Genomic DNA, 27,065 nt, shown 5'->3' on the forward strand with positions numbered 1-27,065 from the left:
AGATAGAAACTCACGGGACCTGAGGAGCGCACAAGCCCGCAGAGGCTTTCACAGTGTGAGGAGCCGACGCAGCGGCTAGAGTCTTCCCTCGGAGGGACGCCAGGCCGGGGCAGTTTCGCGGAGCGGAAGGAGGAGTCCTCCCAGCTCACCTCATGGGATTCTCCCACGCTCGGATGACAGAAGTGAACGAGGATGATGAGAAAGAAAAATGCAGTCCTGTCGTGCTCAGGGACGTAGTCATAAAAACTTAGACAACACGAGCAGAGCGACACTTGACAGCACCGAGCAGCTCACACGCTTCCGTAACCTTTTTTTTTTTTTTTTTTTTGACAGGCAGAGTGGACAGTGAGAGAGAGAGACAGAGAGAAAGGTCTTCCTTTGCCGTTGGTTCACCCTCCAATGGCCGCCGCGGCCGGCGCGCTGCGGCCGGCGCACCGCGCTGATCCGATGGCAGGAGCCAGGAGCCAGGTGCTTTTCCTGGTCTCCCATGGGGTGCAGGGCCCAAGCACCTGGGCCATCCTCCACTGCACTCCCGGGCCACAGCAGAGGGCTGGCCTGGAAGAGGGGCAACCGGGACAGAATCCGGTGCCCCAACCGGGACTAGAACCCGGTGTGCCGGCGCCGCTAGGCGGAGGATTAGCCTAGTGAGCCGCGGCGCCGGCCACGCTTCCGTAACCTTACGTGACCGCGGTCGCGGAGTCCGCGCAGCGAGCGGTCCCGGCGTGAGGCTGGGGCCGGCCTGCCGGCTCTGCACCTGCTTCTGCCACGGAGCCGCTGTGTGTCCTTGAGACTGCTCCGTGACCTTGCTACGCCTTCTGTTCCTGTTTTGTTGATGATAGCGCTGTCTTCCTCACGGAGTTGTGTGAGGTGCAGACGAGTTCTGTCCAGTGCTTAGAGTCCTGCTTGGTACACAGGGAGCGCACAGAAGTCCCTGCCAGCTTTGCTACTCAGTCAATGCTTGTCTCTGCATTAACAGACTAAAAGAGCAAAGTCCCAGGGAAGTAGATGCCTCCCCCTTCCCGAGTTCATGACTGAACAGTACTGACAGAGGGTGCTCGCTTCACCCAAGAAAGAGCAGCCCCGAGACCAGGAAGGGCGCTGGCCTCAGGAGGTGCTGGGAAGCTGCCCTTCAAAGCCAGGGCTGCGGCCAGGAGGGCTGCCCCTGCCCGTGCTGACCGTGCTGTGCTCCCAGCGGGGCAGGCACACAGGGAGTGAGGAGGAAGCGGGGCGGGTCACCCCGTCAGGTGCGCGCGGTGTGTTTCTGCGTGGCAGACACGGGAGCACGAAGCCGAGTCGGGCGCTGGCCAAGGCAGTGTGGCAGCGTGGCTCCACAGACACCAGTATACCCAAAGGTACCAGTGTACACCAGTTTACCAGTTCACCTACACCACACAACAGTTGGTGAGAAATTGGCTATTTTGAAGATTTAAAATGACACAAAATGAAAGGACCCAGCCCCACGTCTAGCAAGATGTGTGTAGAAACGCTTCCCTGAAGGGTAGTGAGCTGTAGCTGCCTCCCCAGGGGAGAGGAATACTGTGGCCATGTTGTTCCCCGCGTATGCGTGTGCAGGTCATGCTGGCTCAGTTGATTCTAAAGCGGAAGTGGAGGGCACCGAGGAGCAGTGGGCTAGACTTCTGCTTGGGCCCCCATGTGCCGTGGTGGGTGCCTGGGAGGAAGTCCTGGCTCCACTCGGACCCAGCTTCCTGTGATGTGCATCCTGGGAAGGCAGCTGCTTCAGCCTCTGCCGCCGTGTGGGAGTCAGGTGGAGCTCCAGCCTCTGGCTTCCGCCTGGCCCAGCCCCCGCTGTTGTGGGCATTTGGGAAGTGAGCCAGCGATGGAATATCTCTCTGAAGACGTAAAGGAACCTTTTTCTTTTTAAAATTTTATTTTTATTTACTTATTTTTAAATTCTTATTTATTTATTTGAAAGAGTTACACAGAGAGAAGGAGAGATTGAGATAGAGTGGTCTTCATCTGTTGCTTCACTCTCCAGTTGGCTGCCATGGCCAGAGCTGAGCCAATCCAAAGCCAGGAGCTTCTCCGGGTCTCACACGCAGGTGCAGGAGCTCAAGGACTTGGGCTGTCTTCTGCTTTCCCAGGCCACAGCAGGGAGCTGGATCAGAAGAGGAGCAGCCGGGACTCCAACTGGCGCTCATGGGATGCTGGCACTGCAGGCGGCAGCTTTGCCCGCTACACCACAGCGCCGGCCCCTAAAGATTTCATTTTTATTTATTTGAGAAGTGGAGTTAGAGAAAGAGAGAGAGGTCTTCCATTCACTGGTTCACTCCCCAGATGGCCGCAACAGCCAGAGATGAGCTGGGCTGCCCCAAAGCCAGGAGCCAGGACCCAGGTGCTTCTTCCGAGTCTCCCACGCGGGTGCAGGGGCCCAAGGACTGGGCCATCTTCCACTGCTTTCCCAGGCCACAGCAGGGAGCTGCATCGGAAGCGGAGCAGCCAGGACATGAGCAGGTGCTCCTATGGGTGTTGGTGCCTCAGGAGAGGCTTAGTCCACTGTGCCACAGTGCTGGCCCCGGTAATAAACATGTCTAAGAAGAACAGGAGAGGGGATGAGTCATCCGTGAAGTGACGGAGGCTGAGGTGTCGTGTGTTAGCCCGGGGCCGGCACGCTGACCAGGGGACAGGGTGGGCGCCCAGGGGCAGAGATGAGGCTGCATTCTGAATTCCCATATGGCTGCACTATTTATGTATTTATTTAAAGGGTTTCTAGAACTCTATATGAGCATCTCATCATGCATCTTTCATTCCCAGTTGTGGTTGGTTATTTATTTATTTACCTGAAAGAGCAGCAGAGAGAAACGGAAAGGCAGATCTTGCGTCTGCTGATTCACTCCCCGGACGGCGGCGACAGACAAGTCTGGGTCAGGCCGAGGCCAGGGTCAGGAGTGCATCGTCGTCTCCCAGGGGCTGCAGGGGCCCGGGCAATTGTGTCAACTTCCGAGGCCTTCACCGGTGCGCTAATGGGAAGCTGGGCTGGAAGCAGAGCAGCCAGGACTTGAACTGACGACTTAACATGCTGCACCGCAATGCCAGCCTGCGGATCTACCATTTCATGTAAATGGAACTTGAAAAAGAAAACATTGTTTGCATAAAAATGGATTAAGGGGCCAGCGCCACGGCTCACTAGGCTAATCCTCCACCCGCTGCGCCGGCACACCGGGTTCTAGTCCCGGTCGGGGCGCCGGATTCTGTCCCGGTTGCTCCTCTTCCAGGCCAGCTCTCTGCTGTGGCCCGGGAGTGCAGTGGAGGATAGCCCAAGTGCTTGGGCCCTGCACCCCATGGGAGACCAGGAGAAGCACCTGGCTCCTGGCTTCGGATTGGCGCAGCGCCGGCCGTAGCGGCCATTGGGGTGTGAACCAACGGAAAAGGAAGACCTTTCTGTCTCTCTCTCTCACTGTCTAACTCTGCCTGTCAGAAAAAAATGGATTAAGAACTTAACTGTCAAAAGCAAAACTTACAGATGTATCTTTCTGACCTTGGGCTGGGGTATTTCTTAAGCAAGATGCAAAGTGCTTGCTGTAAAAGGAAAACAAATTCAACAGCATTAAAATTGAGTTTTATTCATGAAAAAACCATTTAAAGGGACCAGCCCCACCCTGGAAGACAGACGCTGCAGCAGTCAGGATCGGCATGGAGAATACAGACAGAGCAGCCACCAGGCAGTGGGGAAAGACCTGTTTAAAGATAGGTGAAGCCATGAGGGGCGTTCGCGGGGGGCTGGAAGCGGGGCTCAGGCCGGCGGTGATATGGCGGTCGGGGAGGGCGTGGCAGCCACAGGTGCTGTTTCTCACGGCGTCGTGTAGAAGCTCCAAAGTCCCGGCGCCCAGAGGACGGAGTTCCCTGACTTACGCTCCCTCCCTGGGCGGGCGTAGTTACTTCAGAACGGAGTCGGCTGTCTCCTTTCAGAAAACGTTACCCAGCACGTTCGACTGGAGCCTTTGGGAAGGCTGGCAGTGAATGAGGTCTGCAGCAGAGTGGCGGCCTGGCGGGCGCGGGGCCCGGTGGGCCGAGGAGGGGTTCAGCTGCTGGGTGCCCCTCCCAGCCATGGCGGCCACTGGGGACCCGCCTCCCCGAGGACTACAGAGTGTAAACTCCTGTTTGTGAGTTGGAAAGCAGGACAAGTTAGTACTTAGCTACATGTCCATGTGATAAAACTAAAGAAAATGGTTTTTTAGAAATCAGGCAGAGGTGCCGGCTGTGGTGCCGTAGTTTGAGACCCAGGCACGCCTTTCAGACGGCCGGTTCCAGCCTCCGCTGTGCTGCTGGTCCGGCTTGCTGATGTGCCTGGCAAGGCAGTGGTGAGCAAGGTGCTTGATCCCCTGCCACACGGGGGGGGGACCAGGAAGGAGCTCCTGGCTCTGCTTCGGCCTGGCCCAGCCCTGCTGCTGTGGCCGTTTGGGGAGTGAAGGTAATAATGGAAGGTCTCTCTGTCTCTCTGGCTTTGGAATAAATAAATAAATCTTTAAATAAGAAAGAAAAAAATGTGACCTTTGAACTCATGTCACATATTTTATTTCTATGTATGCTACAAATGGCTTGCTTTGTTGCCACTTAGCGGTCTACTTGGAGTATATAAAAATCGGAGGGGGTGGTGGTGGCCGCTGCCTGGTTTGCCGACATCCTGTGTGAGCACCGGTTCCAGTCGCAGCTGCCCTCTCCTGATCCGGCTGATGCACCTGGGAAGGCAGCAGAAGATGGCCCATTCTCCTTTTTCTTTTTAAAGATACAGTGCCTGCACATCTTCTGTAGTAAATGTCTTACCTAGAGTTGGGTTTGGACAAAGAAGCTGTCTTTAACACATGTTGGTCGTTTTCTTTCTGGCAACTGTATTAGTTCGTGGCTGATTTTTGACTGCCGCAGCCTTCATTGTCTTTGCATCAAAGGCCTTGCTGTTGAGCTGCGTGTGTCGCGCGGTGGAGCGCCTGGGGCTGATCCCTGGCGCCAGCTCCTGACCCCGGCGTTCTGTCAGTGCAGAATTCCCTCAGCCACGTGGAGAGCGGGGTTCACTTCCAGCTCCCAGCTTCAGCCCTGGCCATTGTGGGCGTTCGGGGAAGGAATGAGTAGATGGGAATTGTCTCTCTCTGCCTCTAACTTAAATGTCTTAAAAATAATGGAAATTTAAATACGATTAGAAAAGGCAGATGAGGGGCTGGTGCGCAGGGAAGCCACCGTGTGCAGTGCCAGCGTCTTGGCTGCTCCGCCTCGATTCCGCTCCTGCTAACGGCCGAGGCAAAGGAGCAGAGGCCGGCCCGAGTGCTTGGGTGTCTGCTCCCACGTGGGACACCCAGATGGAGTTCCTGGCTGCAACCTGGCCATCGAGGAGCCATCTGGACTGGCAGGTGGAAGATCTCTGTCTCTCCCCCTCTCTGTAACGCTTTCAAATAAATAAGTGAATGTTTTTAAACAAAGAAAAAGGCAAATAACAGGCCAAAATGAAAAATGAAAGGCTGCCTGTTCTGCAATGGCCATTGTTTCACAGCCATTTGTTATGAAAAGGCATGGGGGTGTGTGTGTGTGTGTGTGGCATTTTTACGTGGATATGGTGGTCAGTAGGCTGGGTGTCATCCTGTTGATTCTGTGGTTGACCGGTCTAAATTCTGACGAGTGGGAGCTCCTTGGCGTAGCTGCTGGGGTGTGCCGAGGCAGACCGGTGGCCCGTGCGCCGAGCGCTGCGCCCAGCACGTGAGAGGTGTGCTTGTGCTTTGCCTGGAAGCTGACAGGTGTGTCGTTCCGACACAGGCCTGCTGAGCTCAGCAGGAGCCAGGGAGCAGGGTCTGCGCGTTTGAGGAGCGGGCAGGGCCATCAGGAAGGCCTGCTGACCGCACGCTGTCACCTGGGAGTCAGCATAGGCGTGTTCCTCCGCTTCCCTTGGAAGGCAGGCTCGCTCTCTCCCGGTGAAATGTGGGAAGGGGCTCTCTCCGGGTGAAATGTGGGAAGGGGCTCTCCCCGGGTGAAATGTGGGAAGGGGCTCTCTCCGGGTGAAATGTGGGAAGGAGCTCTCTCCCGGGTGAAATGTGGGAAGGGGCTCTCTCTGGGTGAAATGTGGGAAGGGGCTCTCTCCCGGTGAAATGTGGGAAGGGGCTCCGGGTGAAATGTGGGAAGGGGCTGCGGCCCAGCAGCTCTGAGCCCGGGAGAGGGTGGGGTTGCTGCGCTACAGCTTCGCGGGGGTCCTGGTGCCGGCGCGGTCCAGCACGGGAGATGCTTCCTGGGGGTCCCCACGGTGACCTTGGGGCTCTGGGGTCTCCCGCTCAGCGCTCCTCACAGACGCCATGCCCTTCTGTTTCGTGATGTATCGGGGTGAGGCTGTCCTCACGGGCTCTCTGTGTTGCAGGCCACCAGGGGGGCTTCTGTATGCTGTGCGTCATGCAGAACCACATCATCCAGGCCTTCGCCAACAGCGGCAACGCCATCAAGCCCGTGTCCTTCATCCGAGATCTGAGAAGTAAGGACGCGCCCGCTCAGCACCTGCTCAGCACCGCTGGGGCGCCGGGGACGGCCGGGAGGGGAAAGCCCCGCATGAGTCCTGCACCCTTGTGTGCCGGGTGTCCCGTCTGGTGGTAGAGACAAGGATGATTGTTGAGGCGCGCACGGGCTGGGGCAGGTGCGCGTCCGTGCCGTCACCGCGTCTGCACTGCCCCTTGGCTGAAAGACTGGGTCTGCTGTTGGCATCTGAGCCCTGTGTAGATTCTAGCACTGTGCCACGGGTGTAACCTGTGCTGCTCTGTGCCGCGCTGGCCAAGGGAAGGCCTGAGCGCCTCTGCCCGCTCTTCTCCCCTAGAGATTGCTCGGCACTTCCGCTTTGGGAACCAAGAGGATGCGCACGAGTTTCTCCGGTACACCATCGACGCCATGCAGAAGGCCTGCTTGAACGGCTGTGCCAAGTACGTGCTCGCCGCCCCAGCCCCCAGGGTTCCCCAGGGTTCCCGCCGCCGCCTCTGCCCCGGCTCTCCTGGTGGATGGGGCACAGCTTGCATCGCGGCGCCTGGCCTGCTGGAGCCCACAGGGAGGACTGCCCCAGAGGGCACAGCCGAGGGACCGTGGCCGGGTCGGGCTGGGCAGGCAGTGAGTAGCTCTGTCTGAGCAGCTCAGCCGAGGAGGAGTTGAGTAAATCCCTCGGGATGCCGAGCTACTGCCACGGAGTTCCCAGTCTTCAAAATCACCTGGGAGCGGGGAGTGGTGGTGTGGCACGGCAGGTTAAGCCACCACCTGTGAGGCCAGCATCCCCTATCAGAGCGCTGGTTCAGGTCCCGTCTGCTGTGCTTCTGATCCAGCTCCCTGTTAACGTGCCTGAGAAGGCAGTGGAGGATGGCCCGTGTACTGGGACCCCTGCCACCCACGTGGGAAACCCAGCTGGGGTTCCTGGGTCTTAGCTTCAGCCTGCCAGCCCCAGTCATCGGAGCCATCTGGGGAGTGAACCAGTGGATGGAGGACCTCTCTCTCTCTCTCTGTCTCTCTGTTGCTCTGCCTTTCAAATAAATCTTTCTTAAAAATCACTTTATAGGATGAGCATTAGGTGTAGCAGTTAACACACTGTTTGGGATACGCAGCCCTTATCTGACTCTGGGTTCATGTCCAGCTCTGGTTCCAGTTGGGCTTCCTGCTAGCGCCCATCCTGGGAGGCAGCGGGTCGTGGCTGCAGGACAAGTGGCTGGGCAGAGTGAAAGTTTGGGCAGTGCAGACCTCCTAACTGCTTTTAAGTTCTTATGGGGACATCATTCCTACCATGTTCATCTACTGGGTCAAAATGATAGTGATTTTTAAAATTTCTTTCTTTTTAAAAATATTTATGTGGCCAGCGCTGCGGTCTAGCAGGTGAGGCTGCCACCTGCAGTGCCAGCATCCCATATGGGCGATGGTTCAAGTCCCGGCTGCCCCACTTCCGATCCAGCTCCCTGCTGTGGCCTGGGAAAGCAGTGGAAGATGCCCAAGTGCTTGGGCCCTGCACCACGTGGGAGACCTGGAAGAAGCTCCTGGCTCCTGGCTTCAGATTGGCGCAGCTGCAGCTGTTGTGGCCAACTGGGGAGTGAACCAGAGGATGGAGGACCTCTCTCTCTCTCTCTCTCTCTCTGCCTCTCTCTGCCTCTCCTTTCTCCGTGTAACTCTTTCAAGTACATAAATAAATATTTTTATCTTCCATCCTGGTTCACTCCCCACATGGCCACAACAGCCAGGGCTGGGTCAGGCTGAAGCCAGGAGCCAGGGGCTTCTGCATCTCCCACGTGGGTGGGAGGGCGTAAGTGCTTAGACCATCATCTGCTGCTGCCTTCCCAGTTGTACATTAGCAGGAAGTAGAAGACCTGGGCCCCTAGCAGAGCTCGGGTTTGGGCTGCGGGGGTCCCAAGAAGCCTGCCTGTCCCCATGGTGCCACAGCCGCGCGCACGTGTGTGTGTGTGTCCCGTTCTCCCACCCCACCCCCACCCCCACCCCCGGGCTCTGTCTTCGGGGGATTTGGCCCCCCTTTAGCAGTGGAATGCAGTCTTCATTTCTGAGCGATTTTGTTTCTTCTGTGACTGCTGAGTTCAGTCTTACCTGAAAGCGGTCAGTTCGGCCTGGAGTGTTGTGCGCTGGTTCTGCTGTTAGCATTGCTTGGAGCCTCCATGGCGGGGTTACACATTTCTCCTGGGACCCTGGTGACCCTGCAGTCTTAACCCCAGGGCGCCGCCTCTGGCAGCACAGGGAAGTGCACGCTCCTCAGACCGCGCGCCTTCATAGTTCGGGGTGTTTTTCAGGACCCTGACTCTTCCCCCGTTTCCCATCTGATCTCGGCTGCCTGCCTTCTGCCTTTTCCCACTAGGACCCATGCCATGCCTTTGGGGACTGGGCCTCCTTAACCCGGCGTGGTTAGTGTGAGACGCCAGGGCTCCCTCTGTGAGGCCTCACTGCCTGCACCCCCGGCTCAGGAGAGGAGAGGCAGTTTGCTGGGGTGCGTCCTGATTGGTGGTTGAGGGTGTCCCGCCTCTGGTTGTACTGGGAGCGGGTGCTGTCGGCCTCTGACGACGCGAGGGGAGGGGCGCTGCTCACGGGTTCCAGGCTGCGCTGGGGTTGTGTCTTTGCCTGGTTTGGAAGCTGCAAAGCCCCTCCTGGATGAGCGGTGGTGACGGCAGATGAGGGCAGTTTGTTTTTCATTCCTCACTTTGCAAAACTCAGTTTGGATGAGGCTGTGCTGGTCGCTGCATTGTGTCGGCGCTCCTAGGCTGGGAAGCAGTGCAGTTAATAGTTACAGCAAGCGGATGAGGGGCCGGGGCTGGTGCTGGCGAGGCCCCTCGGATAGAGGTTTGAAGTAGCTGATGTGGGGAGTGGGCGCTCAGGGGTCAGGGCTCTGCCGAGAGGCCCCTGGGGATGGAGGATCAGGTGTGGCCGTCTTGTGGCACGTGTCATCCCCAGCTCGTGGCGTCCTCGTGGCGTGGTGCCGACCTCTTCAAGGCTGTGCTCTCTCCTTTCAGGTTGGATCGTCAGACGCAGGCCACCACCTTGGTCCATCAGATTTTTGGCGGGTACCTCAGATCACGAGGTGAGCAGAGCTGTGTTCTCTACCTCTTCTGCTTGGGCTCAGAGCCGTGACCCGGACATCCTGAGCGTTCAGGTGCAGGCCAGCTCCTCCCGGCTGCACAGACCTGGGCAGGCGTCCGAGCGCCTGGGCCTTGCCTCACTCTCTGCGAGACACTCGCCTGCCTGGCACGGAGCAGTCAGCTCCCACGAGCAGGTCTGGGAAGTGGTGAGGGTGCCGTTCCCCCTTACCTCTCTGTTGGCTCCTGGATTTGTGACCGTCGCCCTTCAGCTGGGGCCGGGCGCCGTGGGTGGGGAGGCAGGGGCGTCTGAGAGCCCCCAGCCTGCAGGGCCTGCTGGCTGTAGGGTCGGGGAGCAGGCGTGCACGCGAGGCAGCAGCAGCGCCCATGGCCGCCCTCCCACTCCTGCTTGTTCTGTTGCAGTGAAGTGCTCGCTGTGCAAGAGCGTCTCGGACACGTACGACCCCTACCTGGACATAGCGCTGGAGATTCGGGTATGGCCCGGGCACGGGGTGAGGCGGAGGGCAAAACAGCAGCGGAGGCAGGTGACGAGGAGAGAGGGAGGGGGTAGGGCCCCGCCTCGGCAGAACCCGTCATCTGTCTCTCCGGCCCTCTCCCGTGCCTCTCCCCTTTGTTCCAGAAAGCTGGAGTTGGGTTTGTGTCGAGGCACAGACGGCGACGAGCTGCCGTGTCGGGAGTTCTGGGGCACAGAAGCGGGCTCTGCAGCCCCCGGAGAGGCCTTGGGGTCTGGCTCTGAGGCCGTGTCCAGGGCCGTCTTCCCGGGGCTCGGAGCAGCAGAGCAGGCCCGGTGTAGTCTTGCTGGAGAGTGGCTGTTGTGCTAAATCTCCCGTGGACTCCTGCGGCGGGCCCCTGCTGCTTTGGGGCCGCTGCTCCCAGCTTGGGAAGGGGCCGGGAGCAGACACGCCCGGGGGAGTCCGTGCCGCAGCCTGGAGCGGGCCTCAGCCCCCGTGTCCTGCGTCAGCCTTTCCTGCTGCTGACCATCCCTGTCCGTCTTTGTCCTCAGCAAGCGGCAAACATTGTGCGCGCCCTGGAGCTTTTTGTGAAACCAGACGTCCTGAGCGGAGAGAATGCCTACCTGTGCGCCAAGTAAGTCCCACGGCACTCCTGGGGGAGGCGGAACCTTCCAGAAGGAATCTCCTGATACCCATCGGGCCCTGCCGCCCTTGGTGACCGCTGCTTGTGTTTCCTGAGTGTTCTGTGGCGTCTTAACCACCCTCTGCCCACACCAGTGAAGTGAAGCCAGGACGCTCACGGCCTCTGTTTGCACAACGATGGCCACTGCTCCGCAGGCTGGCTGGCACCGGTGTGAAGCAGGGGCTGTGGCTACCCCGCGCCAGGGCGCAGGAGGTGTCTGCCGCACGGCAGAGGGCGCCTGCCTGACCTGCCTTCCTGCTCCGTGCGCCGAGCCCTGTGGCTCCTGCTTTTCACTGAAACCATCCTGGTGGTTTTCCGGTTCAGCAGATGTGACTCCTGCATCGTCCTCTTCGTGGCTGTGGTGTCAGTGGGCAGGCGTCTTGATGTCTAGGTCATTTTAAAGCTGTGATCGCCAATATGACCCGCTTTTCGAGTTTTTCTTTGCGTGCCAGCCCTTTTCCTCTTTAAATCTGTCCTCCTCAATCCAGAAGCTGCTCGCTCCTGCCCGCCTGGGCCCACTGGAGCCTGCTCACCCTCACTCGCCACGTGCATGTCCTGCTTGTGCTGTGGCTGCGCTGCTCTCACTGGTCTTCCTGCTGGTGTTGCTGTGTCTTTCTCCGTCTGCGCTGGTAAATGCCCTCGCTCTGCTGTCTCTGGGCTGCGTCCCGGCAGCGGCCTCGCCGGAGCCGCGGCCCACCCTGACGCCTGGCCTTCCCCTCTCGAAGGTGCAAGAAGAAGGTTCCAGCCAGCAAGCGCTTCAGCATCCACAGGACGTCCAACGTGCTGACCCTCTCGCTCAAGCGTTTCGCCAACTTCAGTGGCGGGAAGATCACCAAGGTGAGTGCCGTGCCCGCGGCGCCCGGCGGGCCGTGCTCGGCGTCAGTCAGTTGTGCCTGGCTTTTCCCCAGACGCAGCGAATCTGGGTCTAGAAACCTGCGTTTTAGAAACAATCCCTTATCTGCAGGCACGTTTGAGGGGCTGTCACACTGATTCTCGTCCTTCCCTGTCTCCTGTACGGGTGTGGGCGTCTGGAAGGCCAGGCGTCCTCGAGAGTGACGTGATGGGTGCTGAGCCGCCAGCTCCTGGGCCGCGTCCTGGGTTCTGTCTGAGAGGTGCGGGCGCTGGCAGTGGCTTTTTGTGGGACAGATCTATTTTTTGCAAAATAATATTTTAATGGTGGATGTATTTCATTCAATTCTAGAGTTCTGTTAATTTTTTAAAAAGATTTATTTTATTGGGGCTGGCATGGCATAGTGAGTTAAGCTGTCACCTGGAATGCCGGCATCCCATATGGGTGTCGGTTCAAGTCCTGGTTGCTCCACGTCTGACCCAGCTCCCTGCTGTGGCCTGGGAAAGCAGTGGAAGATGGCCCAAGTGCTTGGGCCCCTGCACCCACTGAGGAGACCAGATGACGCTCCTGGCTCCTGGCGTTGGCTTGACTTAGCCCTGACTGCTGTGGCCATCTGGGGATTGAACCAGCAGATGGAAGATCTCTCTCTCTCGGTCTTTCCCTCTCTGTAACTCTGCCTTTCAAGTAAATAAATGAATTTAAAAGAAAATTTGGAGAGCTGACATCGTGGCATAGCAGGTTAAGCTGCTGCCTGCAGTACCAGCATTCCCTGTGGGCACTGTTTCAGTTCCCAGCTAGTCTGCTTCCCATCTAACTCTTCTGCTAAGGCACCTGGGAAAGCAGTAGAAGATGGCCCAGGTCATTGGGCCTCTGCACCCACGTGGGAGACCTGGAAGAAGCTCCTGGATCCTGGCTTCAGCCTGGCCCAGCCTCAGTTGTTATAGCCACTTGGGAAGTGAACCAGCAGATGGAAGCCCTCTCTCTGTACATAAATAAAGTAAATCTTGGGGCCAGCGCTGTGGCATAGCGGGTAAAGCCACCTCCACCTGGAACTCCACCCACATCTCGTGGGTGCAGGGGCCCAAGGCCATCCGCTGCTTTCCCAAGCACATCAGCAGGGGCTGGGCCAGAGTGGAGCTCCTGCCACCCCAGCCAGCGCACATGGTTTGCTGCTGTCACAGGCACAGCCCCGGCCCGAGTTCTGTCCTTAGGTCACTGTGTGTGGTTTGGGGCAAGGCCCTTGTCTGCTGGGGTCCTGCTCGGATCGGTGGTTCCCAAGTGCAGCTGCAGAGTGCTAATGTCTAGAGTTTGGGAAATGCCAAGCTGTAGTTAGATGGTTCTTCAGTTCAGGCCTTCTCAGAGTCTTTATTAAACCATGTTGCATTTTGAATCTCTTTTTAGTAAAAATTTAAAAATTTTTTATTTTTCTGAAAGAATTTCTATCCTCTGATTCACTTTCCAAATGGCCACAATAGCCAAGGCTGAACCAGGCCAAAGTTAGGAGCTTCATCTGGGTCTCCCACATGGGCTTCGGGAGCCTAGCCTCTTGGGCCATCTTCCACTGCTTTTCTCCGGCTATAGCGGGGAGCTGGATCGGAAGTGGGGCAGCCAGGATGCGGACTGACGCCTGCACAGGATTTGTTGTTACAGGTGTGCTTCACCCACTATGCAGCAACACCGGCCCCAGCGTTCTCAGTCTCTAAGGAGAATTTAGTGTGAAGAATCTTAAATGTGATTGGTGGTTTCTTTTTTTTTTTTTAATAGATTTATGTATTCATTTTTAATTGAAAGGCAGAGTTACAGAGAGGCAGAGACAGAGAAAGGTCTTCCATCTGCTGCTTCACTCCTCAAATGGCCGCAATGGCTGGAGCTGTGCTGATCCAAAGGCAGGAGCCAGGAGCTTCCTCTGGGTCTCCCACATGAGTGCAGGGGCACAAGGACTTGGGCCATCTTCCGCTGCTTTATCAGGCTATAGCAAAGAGCTGGATTGGAAGTGGAGCAGCCAGGACCCGAACAAGCACTTATGTGGGATGCTGGCACTGCAGGTGATGGCTTTACCCGCTGTGCCACAGCACTGGCCCCGGTTTTTATTTCTAATGCTGTGTGTGCCAGGCTGGGCTGGGCACTGGGCAGAGGATGAGTATGTGTGGTTCTTCCGAGGGAGTTTGTGTTCCCCTGTTCACACTTCCTGGGATCAGATGTCCAGGGGAACCCAGTTTGAAAAACAGTCAATTTAGTCTTCGGAACCACAAAACTAACAAGGTTGGCTTGGGGCTGTTGAGCCTGTTGTATGTATTTGACCTTTGTGATAGAGAGTTGTCAATGGAAGGACAGAGTACCTAGGTAAATCTCACAGCCATCATTTTGGTCTAAAAAAGCCAGACACAAAAAAGAATACGTGTTGTGATTCTAGCTATATGAAGTTCAAAAGCAGACAAAGCTGGTCAGTAGTGACAGAAATGAGAACGGCGTGTTTTTGAGATGGGGACTGTGGCCGGGACCCAGGGAGGGTTTCTAGGCTGGATTCTAGGTCTTGGTTGGAGTAAGGATTCTAGCAGTCAGTATACTCTTTTTTTTTTTTTTTTTTTTTTTTTTTTTTTAAGATTTATTTATTGATTTGAAAGGCAGAGTTACAGAGAGGCAGAGGCAGAGTTAGAGAGAGAGAGGTCTTCCATCCGCTGGTTCACTCCCCAGATGGCTGCAGCGGTCAGACTGTGCCGCTCCGAAGCCAGGAGCTTCTTCCAGATCTGCTACACTTGTGCAGGGGCCCAAGGACTTGGGCCATCTTCCACTGCTTTCCCAGGCCATAGCAGAGAGCTGGATTGGAAGTGCAGCAGCGGGACTCGAACCGGCGCCCATAGGGGATGCCGGCACTGTAGGTGGCAGCTTTACCTGCCACGCCACAGCGCCGGCCCCAGTCAGTATAGTCTTGTTAGAATTCATTGAGCTTATACCTGAAATCTGCTTTTCACTGTAAATTATACTGCAGTTCAAAATGGATTTATGTGTATAGGTAGAAATGGAGTTAAATCTCATCATTAAAAGAATTTTTTAAAAAGATTATTTGAGAGGAAGAGTTACAGAGAGGCAGAGAGAGAGTCAGTTCTTCCATCCGCTGGTCACCTGCTGGTTCACTCCCCAGCTGGCCGCAACAGCCGTGCCGATCCAAAGCCAGGAGCCAGGAGCTTCTTCCCAGTCTCCCACGTGGGTACAGGGACCCAAGGCCTTGGGCCATCCTCTACTGCTTTCCCAGGCCACAACAGAGAGCTGGATGGGAAGTGGAGCAGCCGGGACTGAAACGGGTGCCCATATGGGATGCCAGCATTACTTCACCTGCCTCGCCACAGCACCCGTCCCAAAGATAATTTTTTAAAATATTTTCTTATAAAAAATTGTCAGTTTCTACAATAAATAAATTCTGGCATGACCTCTGTCTATTGAAAATTTAGCTCACAGAGGTTGATGGAGTGGCAGAATTGGTCAAGCCACTGCTGGCAACGCTGACATCTCCTATCAGAGTGCCGGCTGCTCTGCTTCCAATCCAGCTCCCTGCGAATGTGCTAGGAAAGCAGTGGGTGATCACCCGCGTGGGGGACCCGGATGGAGCTGCTGTCTGCCGGCTCCAGCCTGGCCCAGCCCTGGCTGTTGTGGCCATTTGGGGCGTGAACCAGTGGATGGGAGACCTCTCTTTATATCTGTAACTGTGCCTTTCAAACAAACAAACATGAATTCAGCTCACTGTGGCTGTGCTAATCAGCCCTGCCTGAAGCCCAGGCGCCCAGCTCTGTCCCCACCCTTCCTTGGGTGGGCAGCGGGCCGGGCGTGGGCTCAGGGGCTCTTCTGGCTCACCGCTGAGGCAGGGCCGGAGAGAACCCGTGCAGACACAGGGCAGGGCGAGGGTGGACTGGTCTCCTATCAGTCTACTGGACGAGACGCCCTCCGCGGCTTCGTGCTTTGTAACCACTGACCAGGGGGCCCTGCCCGTTGCAGCCTGCAGACCTCCCCTCCCCCGCCACTGCTGTTAAGAGACCAGCGGCACTGGGCTGGGGGCGGAGCGGGCGAATTGACCCTCACTTCCACAGGCCGGGTTCATTTGCCTTTCCTTCTTTTTGGACAGGATGTTGGCTATCCGGAATTCCTGAATATCCGTCCCTACATGTCCCAGAGCAGTGGCGAGCCTGTCACCTACGGGCTCTATGCCGTCCTGGTACACTCAGGCTACAGCTGCCACGCCGGGCACTATTACTGCTACGTGAAGGTGAGTGCCGCGTGCCCACAGCGCCCCCGCCAGGCCAGCTCTGGCCCTGCAGGGCGTCTGCCCTCGTGGTTGTGTTCAGGTCCTTACTGTTGCTTCGTGGTGGGGTGAACAGATGTCTTTGCAGGGCCATTCTGCAGGCACCTGTAGTGGTTTTGGGAGAGGCCAGACGGGCTACCTGCGGGGCTTCTCAGTCCTGGGGGAAGCTCGGTGCAGGCCGAGCGTTGGTGGGAGCTGCTGTGTCGCTGGGCCCACCTCTGTGTCCTCAGGAAGGGCCAGTTCCGCCCAGTGGGCCTGGCTGGGGGCTGGGCCCGACGCTTGGCTTTGACGTCACACCTAGGCTAACACAGACAGTGTGTGCCGTAGCACCCGTAGCAGTGACCAACAGCAGGTCTGAAGTTGCCCTTTACGAAGGGAGGACTGTGCAGTGTTTGACTGTTTGTTTCCTGCCCCACCCTGTGCTGCCCAGGCAAGCAATGGACAGTGGTACCAGATGAACGACTCCCTGGTCCACTCCAGCAACGTCAAGGTGGTCCTGAACCAGCAGGCCTACGTGCTCTTCTACTTGCGGTGAGCGGCTCTGTCCTGTGCTGATGGGTGGGCGTGTCTTAGGAGGGCAGTGCTGGGGCGCTGCCACCCTCACTGACCCCAGCCCCGTGTGTGTGATGGGCAGGCCCACCCTTGCTGACCCCAGCGCCCGTGTGTGTGATGGGCAGGCCCACCCTCGCTGACCCCAGCCCCCGTGTGTGTGATGGGCAGGCCCACCCTCGCTGACCCCAGCCCCCGTGTGTGTGATGGGCAGGCCCACCCTCGCTGACCCCAGCCCCGTGTGTGTGATGGGCAGGCCCACCTGGTTGTTGAGGAAAAGCCCGAGCGTGGCTTAGGTCCGGGCAGGATTCCTCTGCCCCTGGTCGGGGCCACGTTGGACCCTCAGAGTACTGTCCCAGGTTAGCGGTGTCACCTCTGTGTGGCAGCCTCCGGTGCTTGTCCTCCGTGGGGCAGCGTCCTTGTGGGCAGGGAGGGATGGCGTTGGAGCCGCAGCAGCTGCCCTGGAAGGGGCATTCGGCCACCTGGGGTCGCAGGTCGTGGTGCCCGGGGCCTCGAGGGGCCTCCTTGCTGGGCACTTGGGCGTCTGGTCCAGCAAGGGCTCTGGACAACGTGCCCTGTGCTCTGCCCTCAGTGAGCAGCGCGTGGCCGTGGGGCGTGGGGGTGACCGGCCGTGGGGCGTGGGGGTGACCGGCCGTGGGGCGTGGGGGTGACCGGCCGTGGGGCGTGGGGGTGACCGGCCGTGGGGCGTGGGGGTGACCGGCCGTGGGGCGTGGGGGTGACCGGCCGTGGGGCGTGGGGGTGACCGGCCGTGGGGCGTGGGGGTGACCGGCCGTGGGGCGTGGGGGTGACCGGCCGTGGGGCGTGGGGGTGACCGGCCGGCGGCCCTCCCGCCGCCCGCCGCCGCCTTTCTCCCTTTGCCTGCCTGTTTGGAAAGCGCAGCTGCAGCCTTGGCTCTGACGACTGCTCCTCACGCGCCCCCTTCCTGCTGCGGTGACCGTCTCCCTCACCGCCTTTGTTTCTTCCTCTGGCAGAATTCCCGGCTCCAAGAAGAGTCCCCAGGGCCCCATCTCCAGAGCAGCCTCCTTTCCTGGCCGCCCAAGTGTGACCCCAGATCCTTCCAGAAAGAACTTTAGCCACAGTACTGCGGCCTCCCCGCTGCCCGGAAAGGTAACCTGGGGAAGGCGGCCAGCGCCGCTCAGCGTGGCCGACGTCCTGCCAAGCCCCTCGGGCCCGCGGGGCTCCCTGCTGGAAGGGTTTGGCGGGCGGTCTTCCGTCCCGGTAGAGCTGCTGTTTCCTAAGCTGCGGTAGAGGGTGAAGGGGCAGTCGTGAGAAGAGCTGGCCCGGCCGGCCGTGCTGCCGGGAGCTGAGACCGCTTTGCTTTCCGCTCCTGCGGAAAACAGCTTCGCGTTGAACCCGAAAGTGGGAGTAACTTGTCCCAGTGTTGTCCAGATTTTGGTGAATGTATTGAGGTGTTGTTTTTTTTGTTTGTTTGTTTTGTTTTGTTTTTTGTTTTTTGTTTTTTGACAGGCAGAGTTAGACAGTAGAGAGAGAGACAGAGAGAAAGGTCTTCCTTCCATTGGTTCACCCCCAAATGGCCGATGTGGCCGGTGCACCGCACCGATCCGAAGCCAGGAACCAGGTGCTTCTCCTGGTCTCCCATGGGGTGCAGGGCCCAAGCACCTGGGCCATCCTCCACTGCACTCCCAGGCCACAGCAGAGAGCTGGCCTGGAAGAGGAGCAACCGGGACAGAACCGGCGCCCCGACTGGGACTAGAACCCAGGGTGCCAGTGCTGCAGATGGAAGATTAGCCAAGTGAGCCACAGCGCTGGCCCTGTATTGAGGTTTCTGTAGGAAATGTCTGTGATTTTTTAAAAAATAATTTATTTATTTATTTGAAAGGCAAAGATATAGAGAGAAGCAGAGATCTTCTGTCTGCTGGTTCACTCCCCAGTTGGCAGCAGTGGCTGGGGCAGGGCCAGGCTGAAGCCAGGAGCCAGGAGTTTATTCCGGGCCTCCCACATGGTGCAGGGGCTCAAGGACTTGGGTCATCTTCTCCTGCTTTCCCAGGCGCATTAGCAGGGAGCTGGATGGGAAGTGGAGCAGCCGGGAGCTTAACCGGAGCCCGTATGGGATGTCGGCACCGCTATGGGATGCCGGCACCACAGGCGGAGGCTGTACCTGCTACGCCACAGCGCCCACCCCGTGTTCTTACAGAACATGGACACTTAGAGGTAAAGGATGTCACAGCACAATGTCATGGTGTACTTAGATGGTGCAGAACTGGAGAACGTGTGTGTGCGTCCGCGCACACACTCGAGGCTTCCCTGGCAAGCGCTCAGGCGGAGCTGCTCTCCACGCTACCTGTGTGGTGGGTGATTCCCCCCCCCCCCCCCAGCTGCAGGGCGGATCCTGCCGGGGGTCAGGGCTTCCGCTGGCTGCAGGGGTTGGTCAGTGTGTCAGTCTGTCTTCCCACCCAACGTCCAGGCAGACAGAGCTGCAATGAGAAGCACTGAGGTGGCAATCACTGTACATGATCCTAGTGCAGAGATGGTGATCCGGGGTGAGGGGCAGAGGTGGAGCTGGTCACACCGGCAGGCCTGCCATGACCGTCCCGACACCGGCACGACCTTCCAGACGCCCTGTGCTGTGCTGGGAGTCACTGCTTTCGGTGGCGCTGGGTGAGCAGCGCGAACGTGGGCAGGGTCTGCAGATGAAGGCCGCCGCGCAGTGCGACGCTGTGGCCTTCAGGAGAGCGGAGCCCATGAACGAGCCGGAGCACACCGCGGAGAGGAGGGACTCGGGAGACACAGGAGTGGTGTTTTTTTTTTTTTTTTTTTTTTTGCGATTATTTGAAAGCAGAGTCACGGAGAGGAACAGACAGGGGGAGAGTGAGTTCCTCGTCCGCTGGTTCACTCCGCAAATGGCTACAGTGGCTGGGGCTGGGCCAGGCTGAAGTCAGGGGCTTCTTCGAATCTCCCACGTGGGTAGAAGTGGATTCTTCTGAAACTGCTGCGAGGAAGACTTTGTAAGCTTTAAGTCGAGAAAGAAGACAGAGAAAAACACACTCGGGCCCTTGGGCTCTGTGGTTACGCTGGACCTGGATGCCCCAGCCAGGCTGGTGGGACACTCCCCTCCGGCTTCACTGCTGCCAGTTTGCCCAGGTGGGCGTGGCCCGGGCCTGCTGTGCCTGTGGAAGCGGCAGGTTGGATGAGAAACTCCGTGTGACCCGGGTCACTGCACCGAAGGGCAGGCTGCAGAGAGCCTGAGGTGTCTTGCGGAAATCGCTGGAATCCTCCAGGACGAGCGTGTGAGCCCCTGGGAGCTGCTGGGCCAAGGCCGGCTCCAGAGTGGACACTTGAGGCGGTGCCTCTCCCTGGTTCAGACCACAGGGTGCGTTTGTGCTGTCGTAGACCCTCACAGGATGGGCAGGATGGCAGGGGCCAGTGTCCCCAGTCACCTTCCCACGCTGGCGTCGCAGGCTGTGGCAATATGCTGACGTCACAGCAGGAAGTAGGAGCTGTGACCTGCTGCTGCCTGTGACTCAGCTCAGTCACGTGCCGAGAGGCACTGCCCGGGGCCGCGAGCTGGCCTCACCACGCCCAGGGCTGCGTGTTCCTGGGAAATGGACGGAATTACGCCAGTGGTCACCTGAGAACATGCAGGGTTGGCTTCCACAGAAGCAGTGAGCCGAGCTGCTCAGCCAGCACGCACCCGGCTGCCAGGCACAGCACGCTGGAGTGCCGGCCCACGTGCAGAAGCTGACCAAACGGCAGAGCCACGAGGGGCCGTTGGGTCCCAGCCTCCCTGTGCCTCCAGGATGGCTGCTGTGAGCAGGGCTGGAGCAGCGAGAACTGCCCGGAGCCTCCTTGGCTGCTCGCCTGGCTGTGCAGTACCCGTGTGGAGGGCACAGGCACGCGCTGTGGGGTTGTGCAGAGCAGCTGAGCAGCCAGAATCAGACAGGCGGGGTCGGCGAGGCCGCATCCCACCGGCCCCCACACCCTGCGCCACCTCTACGTACACAAATGCTACTTTTTAAAAGATTTATTTATTTTTTGGAAAGAGTGGTAGAAGCAGAAGCAAACAGAGAGAGTGAGGGGTCTATGCCACAGCACCAGGCCACAAATAGTTTTTAAATATAACATAAAGGGGCCGGCGCTGTGGCACAGTGGGTTAATCCTCCACCTGCAGCACCAGCATCCCATATAGGCGCCAGTTCTAGACCCGCCTGCCCCTCTTCCCATCCAGCTCTCTGCTGTGGCCTGGGAAAGCAGTAGAGGATGGCCCAAGTGCTTGGGCCCCTGCACCCACATGGGAGATCTGGAAGAAGCTCCTGGCTCCTGGCTTCGGATCAGCGCGGCTCCGGCTGTTGGGGCCATTTGAGGAGTGAACCAGCGGACGGAAGACCTCTCTCTGTCTCTCCCTCTCACCATCTGTAACTCTACCTCTCAAATAAATAAATAAAAAATCTAAAGATATATAACTAATAAAGACTGTTCTGTGAAAAAAAGACAAATATTAAAATTGGCTAAACTAAAATTTAAAATTTTCCCCACAGACTTACAAGTAAAAAAAGAAATAATAAAACTTTAGAATCATTTGCAGCAATTATAACAGAACTTGTTCAGATGGCGGCAGTCGCTCCAGGGCGTGAACAGTGGATGTGCGTGTGAGAGGGGTAACAGCCGAGCTAAAGGAGGCGCACGTTGCTGTTAGGAGTGCGGTAGAGACACCCTTAGGCTTCAGAGCTGGGCGGGATGATTGCAGCCCACTGCTTACATTTCCAGGAAGTTAGCGGGGCTTCCTGCCGAAACAGCTGGAGTTGTATGCACCCGACAGCTGCTTTTAGCCCTGCCCCTGTGCCGCTCCGCTCCGCTGCAGGGGTAAGCGCCGCCCAAGCTGTTTCCGTCGTGCAGGACGACGCAGCGCCTGGTGCTGCAGACAGCGTAGCTCACAGGGACCCCCGCGGCAGGAGTGGGCGCCTCCGGGGCTCCCCACGAGAGGCTCCCGCTGGCAGCGTCAGGGCGAAGTGGGCCGTGACCGCAGGCTGAGGCCACTCCTGTTAACACGCTGTCACGCTTGGGTGGTGGCGCTCAGGTAGATGTCTGGTGTTCCTCACGCACTGCTCTCACTGTGACACTGGTCCCTAGAGACACACCGCGTCCTTACCCCCGTACCAGCCGCAGGACGCTGGTCAGAGGCCACGCCTGCTGCTGCAGCTCGCCGGGCCTGGGAGAGGGCCCGTGGCTGCCGTGGCCTGCAGGCCCTGATTGGCTTTCTGCTCTGCTCTCTTTAAGCGACAGGACTCTGTGCCGGTGAAGAAGCTGCCGGCCACTGAGGAGCTGGGGGTGCCCGTCTCCAGGATTGGCTCCGTGCTGGGCCTGAAGATGCAGAACGGACACGGTCCCCCAAAGCTGCCCCCGGGGGCCCCTCCCCCCCGACTCTCCCAGACTCCCACACACGTGCCCCGCGTCCTCCCTGAGCCCGCAAAGAAGGTGAAGACGCCAAGCCCCCCGCAGCCCCTCCGCCCCTCCCTCAGAACTCCTCAGGGCTCACCTGGCCCCAGCAGCAAGTGCGGGGCCCCCGGGGGCCGCAGGCAGGGCTCCTGGGACGACGGGAGCGCTGCCCTCTCTACCTCACCTAAGCTCCCGGCTGAAGCCACTGCCAACGGGCATGGGCCGAAGAGGGGCGACGGGCACGCCGACCTCAGCAGCTCCAGCCCCGAGCACTCTGCCGAGAGCGACTCCACCAAGGCGCCCCAGACCCCCAGGGGCGGAGCTGCCCGTTTCTGTGAGTCTCAGGAAACACACTGCCCAGCCGCTGGTCACTCCAAAGTGCCGCCAGGCGGGGCGGACCCCAAGGTGGCGAGGCTCAAGTCCCCGGTGCTGGGCAGCGTCACCTCCGAGCCTGCGAGCGCCACATCTCCTCCGCCAGCCAAAAAGCCCGCCCTGTCTGCCAAGAAGGTGGGTGTTGGGGTCTCGGCCCCTCTGGAGAGTGGGTTTGATTGTGGTGCCGGCGGTGGGATGGGTGTGGAGGGGCCTGGGTCTCCATTCCAGGGAGCAGGGTGCTTTCCAGGCCTCCTGGTTTACAGGCTGTAAAAGGCTGTCGGGGGCAAAGCAGTGTGTCTGTGAGGGAGCCCCATTACGGTCCTGAGGCTCCCTGGGGGCCTGGGGGCCTGGGCGTGGGCGTGGTGCTGAGCAGGAGGGGGCAGGGCCGGGTCTGGAGGGTTGGAGGCTTTGCCAGACAGCAACACAGTGGTGCAATTGTCATGTGAGGTTTTTGTTTAAATTTCCTTCCTTTTTTCCTTTTTTTTCTAACCAAAAACACTTCTGATTCTTCTTCTACCATCTCCCCCCACCCCTTTTCTCCTCCTGTCTCCTCATCCCTCTCTCTGGGCTCTTTCTTTTGTTTGTTTTTGTTTCCCCTCTTCACTCACGGAATCCTCTTTTAGACCACCAAGTTTCTATTTATGTCGATAACTGCAGGCCAGCTCCCTGCGGAGGGCGAGCAGCAGTGACCTCCGTTCACCTCCGCCCTCACCATTCTCCGACCTCACCTACCCCATGACAGCCACTCACCCCGCCGCGGCCTCCACCTGGCCCGTCAGTAAACCCAGGTAAGCCTGGGCCACGGGCCCACTGCAGCTCTTCCTGCCTGTGGTCACGTGCGCTTGCCTGAGGAAGAGCTAGACGAAGGCCGGCCGCCCGGATAAGCCAGGCCGCGCCCCTGGAGAGGCGTGGAGGGGGCGTCGCCAGCCCCTCTCTGCTCCCTTTTCCTGTCTGCTGAAGGAGCCTCAGTTGCACAGAGGCTGTTTGTCTCTGCAGTCTGACCTTTTTTTTTTTTTTTTTTTTTTTTTTTTTTTTTTTTTTTAACATGCAGAGTTAGTGAAACAGAAAGAGAGAAAGGTCTTCCTTCCGTTGGTTCACTCCCCAAATGGCCGCTACGGCCGGTGCGCTGCACCGTTCCAAAGCCAGGAGCCAGGTGCTTTTCCTGGTCTCCCATGGGGTGCAGGGCCCAAGCACCTGGGCCATCCTCCACTGCACTCCCGGGCCACAGCAGAGAGCTGGCCTGGAAGAGGGGCAACCGGGACAGAATCCGGCGCCCCAACGGGACTAGAACCCGGTGTGCCGGCGCTGCAAGCGGAGGATTAGCCTAGTGAGCCGCGGCGCCGGCCTCTGCAGTCTGACTTTAAATTGTCTGTTTTTCCTGTGTCTGCTACACCTGAGCATGACGGGGTGCCTCAGCCCTCGACAGTGGCCCCAGGAGAAGCGAGGCTGGGAGGTCTGGGGCGGCCCTGAGTGGTGCAGGTACGGCAGCCCCTTGAGGAGCCAGGTGGTGGTGTGTCCCCAGCACGGCCCTGGGCTCCAGTCTGCGGTGGGTGTGTCCATCCAGCCCCACGGAGCACCCTGTTTGGGCTCCTGCTGTCAGCTTCACGCCGGCTTCTAGAGCAGGGAGACCTTGTTCGGGGTGTCACTTGCAAGAGCCGCCTCCAGGGCTCCCCCGAGCCGCCAGCAGACATGCCTCCCCGAGGTCAGCTCCTTCTGCACAGGGAGCTGGCCCCCGGTGGGCGTGCCTGCAGGTCAGTGCGATCACTGACCTGGGACGTCTTCTCTGGTCACTGACGGGGATGTGACCGGCGTGGGGCAGCTGGGGAGGGTGGAGGAGCCACGGGAGGCTGTTTCCTCAGCGCTGGTGTGTGCTGTGCACTCTCACTGCCGTTCTGTGACGCAGCCTCACCCTGCACACCATGAGGGTGACCCCGTCGGTGCCCACACAGCCTCTGCCTTCCCCATACTTGCGTGCACACCTCTGTCCCAAGCGTGTTTTTGTGCACGGTAGGCCCTTAAATGTTTGAGGCATGGATTGGGTATTTTTTCTTTGCTTCTTTGTCACGTGACCCTTTAACAAAGAAAATCCAGGAGAGAGTGACATGGCAGTGTAGTGCAGTTGGCATGGTGTTACAGTCGTGGCTTGGTGACAACGACAGTGGTGGTCCTGCTGAGTTCAGGAGCCCCCTGGGGGTGGGCTCCTTGCCCCCCAGTGGCAGATGAGGGCATCCTGGTTGGTTCAGAGTGGGTTGTTAACGTCTCCCGAGGCACGGAGCTCGCAGAAGGTGGATCGGACAGCCTTGCCCTCACACATCGTGCTGTGTGATTTTCCTGGCACTCAACATTCAAGAGGGTAAATTGCAGGGGCTTGAACTTGTCTGTCCTCTGGGGCTCACTCCTGAACCTGAGCCCCCGTGGAGAATGCACCTGACACAGCTCGTTGGTGAACTTGTCTGTCCTCTGGGGCTCACTCCTGAACCTGAGCCCCCATGGAGAATGCACCTGACACAGCTCATTGGTGAAGCTTTCCCTGGCCACGTTTGTTTGGACATTAAAAACCTCAGAGTTGACAATAACACTTTACACTGCTGGGTCACAAGACACAGGACACAGAACAGCTGTGGTCTTCTAATTTTCTTCTTAGCCTGTGTTTCGGGCGTGAGGGTCTGAGCACTGCAGGAAAGAACCCTATTCAAACTTCTGGGCAGAAAGGCGGGTGGGGTGGGCAGGGGAAACGTGTGGGGGTCTCGAACGGCCCTCCCCATTGCCTGGCTCTCCCTCCAGGGCTGTGTCGCCTGCTGCCCCGCCGTCCAGCCGCCCAAAGCCTCCCATCAGCCCCCACTCCGCGTCACCATCAAGCACCAGCCCCCAACCCCCAGGGACACCAGAGCCACAGAACCGCCCCTCCACCTCAGCCACCCCGCCTCAGGCCAGCGGGGGCCTTGTGTCCCCTTCGTCCCCGCTGCTCCAGGCCAGAAGAGCCCCCCAGAGCTCTTCCAAAAAGAGGAAAAGGACGTGCTCGGGAGAGCCGCCGGGGCTGGGCTCGGAGGCACCCGTGGCGTGGCACCTCGGGGTGGCAGCCGCAGCACCGCGCAGGAAGAAGAGGAGGCGGAAGAGGAAGCACCTGCAGGAGGAGGCGGCAGCGCTGGTGCAGGCCCAGGAGTGCGCAGCAGAGCGGCCGGCCAGCCCCCTGGGGGAAGCCGCCGCACAGCCCCGGGCGACTGGCCAGCAAGTAGGACATGTCCTGAGTGGCCAGCACAGCAGGAAGAGGAGGAGGAAGGGAGCAGAGGGGCCCGGCAGGGAAGGCAGCCTCCCCCTGGGCCCAGGACAGCATAGGTAAGTGCAGGGGTGAGTCACGCCTGTACCCCTCAAAGCCAGACACCCCCTTCCTGTGTGGCATGGCCAGGGAATGTAGTGGTCTAAGCTGGACTTGTAAAACGGGAGTGTGTGCGACATGGCTCCGTGACGGATGCGGGTGGACTGTGCCCTGGAGAGACAGTACGGTGGGCAGCACTCGTGTACAGGCTGCTCCAAGGATATGGGCCCGGGGCCTGGCCAGGTCACGTGGCCTCCCAGCGCTTTGTGGGATTTGCCTGTGTTAGCAGTGGGGGTGTGGCCAGGTGGTTTCTGGCTCTGACATCCCCGGGCCTTCACCCTGTGGCTGTGGACCACAGGCCCCCGTGAGTCCTGACCACTTCTCCAGCCCTGGCGAGCGTCGGCTGTGGGTTGAACAGCATCCCCACCTCGTCCTCTGGGTCATGTTTGGGGTGGTGTTTTCCACGGTTAGAGGCCCGTGCCGGAGACGGACATATGGCCTGGTTAAGACACCCAAATCCCGTGTCCGAGTAGCTGGGTGTGATGTCAGCTCTGGCTTCTGACTCCAGCTTCCTGCTAGTGCAGACCCTGGGAGGCAGTGGGGATGGCTCAAGTACTTGGGTTTCTGCTGCCCATTTGGAGACATGGAAGGAGTTGTCTGTTCCCGGCTTCAGCCTGGCCCAGCCCTGGCCGTTACAGGCATTTGGGGAGTGGACCAGCTAATAGGAGCTGTGTCACTGTCCCTGTCTTCTCTCTTGCCTGTTGCAAATAAGTCAACGAAATTAGTAAAATAAAGGTCCATGCTAGCTGAAATTGCTGGGGTGTCTTGTGGGGTGCCTGTTCCTGCTGTGTGCCCACGGCTGACGTTAGCTCTGCCTTCCAGTGGCTGCTCTCCCGCCAGCTGTGATGAGCCCGAGCCCAGGGCAGAGTCTCCAAGGAGAAGGAAAAAGAAGAAGAGACAGAAGGAGGCAGAAGAGAGGGAGCATTCAACAGGACAGAGGAGCACGAGGCCCAGTGACACTGCGGTGCCTGGGCTGAGCCCTCCCCCGCCACTCGTGAATGGCCAGCTTCCTGGAGACCACGAGGGTGCATCCCTGGGTGAGGAAGGGGTGAAGCTGGGACGGGCAGGGGCCCAGCTGGGGGTGTGGAAGAGCGGGAGCTCCTCTTGCCCCCAGGTCTGCTCCCCTGGGCAGCCGCCTGCCTCGGGGCCCAGCTCCTGTGTCAGCGCGGACCCCTCTGCTGACCTGCCGGGCGTGCCTTCTAGAGCTCCCTGCCCTGGCTTTGTTCCCCGGCACTCCCACTGAGCAGAGCCGGGCTCAGAAGCGGCTCTCTGCTCCTGGTGCGGCTGTGGTGGATGTCCTTGGGCCCCAGCATGGAAACCTGAGACCCCCCACTCTGTGTGAGGTTTCCTTGTCCTGGCCTTCCTTCAGGGCCGAGCGGGCGGTGGAGGAGCAGGCCCAGCTTGAGCAAGGCCCGCCCTGCCCCGCCCCGCCCCGCCCCACCCTGCCCCGCCCCGCCCTGCCCTGCCCTGCGCCCGCGTTCCAGCTGCACCGAGTGCGGGCAGAGGCAAGCCAGGCCCTCGGGGTCC

General features: G+C 59.1%; 1 protein-coding gene across 12 annotated transcripts in view; it reads left to right on the forward strand.

The window, feature by feature from the left end:
- The window catches only part of USP36 (ubiquitin specific peptidase 36), a 37,183-nt gene that overhangs the window by 5,298 nt on the left and 4,820 nt on the right, over positions 1 to 27,065 (forward strand). For 6 of the 12 annotated variants that reach the window (XM_070060221.2, XM_070060220.2, XM_089316685.1 and 3 more), the window contains 14 exons: positions 6,353 to 6,463; positions 6,800 to 6,902; positions 9,465 to 9,532; positions 9,951 to 10,021; positions 10,552 to 10,634; positions 11,408 to 11,519; positions 15,650 to 15,790; positions 16,257 to 16,357; positions 17,368 to 17,503; positions 21,122 to 21,217; positions 21,632 to 22,297; positions 22,820 to 22,950; positions 24,947 to 25,498; positions 26,361 to 26,575. In XM_070060221.2, coding sequence (XP_069916322.2) covers positions 6,353 to 6,463; positions 6,800 to 6,902; positions 9,465 to 9,532; positions 9,951 to 10,021; positions 10,552 to 10,634; positions 11,408 to 11,519; positions 15,650 to 15,790; positions 16,257 to 16,357; positions 17,368 to 17,503; positions 21,122 to 21,217; positions 21,632 to 22,297; positions 22,820 to 22,950; positions 24,947 to 25,498; positions 26,361 to 26,575 — 2,586 coding nt within the window. The other 6 variants (XR_016223470.1, XR_016223471.1, XM_070060223.2 and 3 more) reach the window with 6 other exon arrangements.

Source organism: Oryctolagus cuniculus, chromosome 17 (assembly GCF_051225735.1).
Source record: "Oryctolagus cuniculus isolate XC-2025 breed Fujian yellow rabbit chromosome 17, ASM5122573v1, whole genome shotgun sequence".
NCBI classification, from domain to species: domain Eukaryota; kingdom Metazoa; phylum Chordata; class Mammalia; order Lagomorpha; family Leporidae; genus Oryctolagus; species Oryctolagus cuniculus.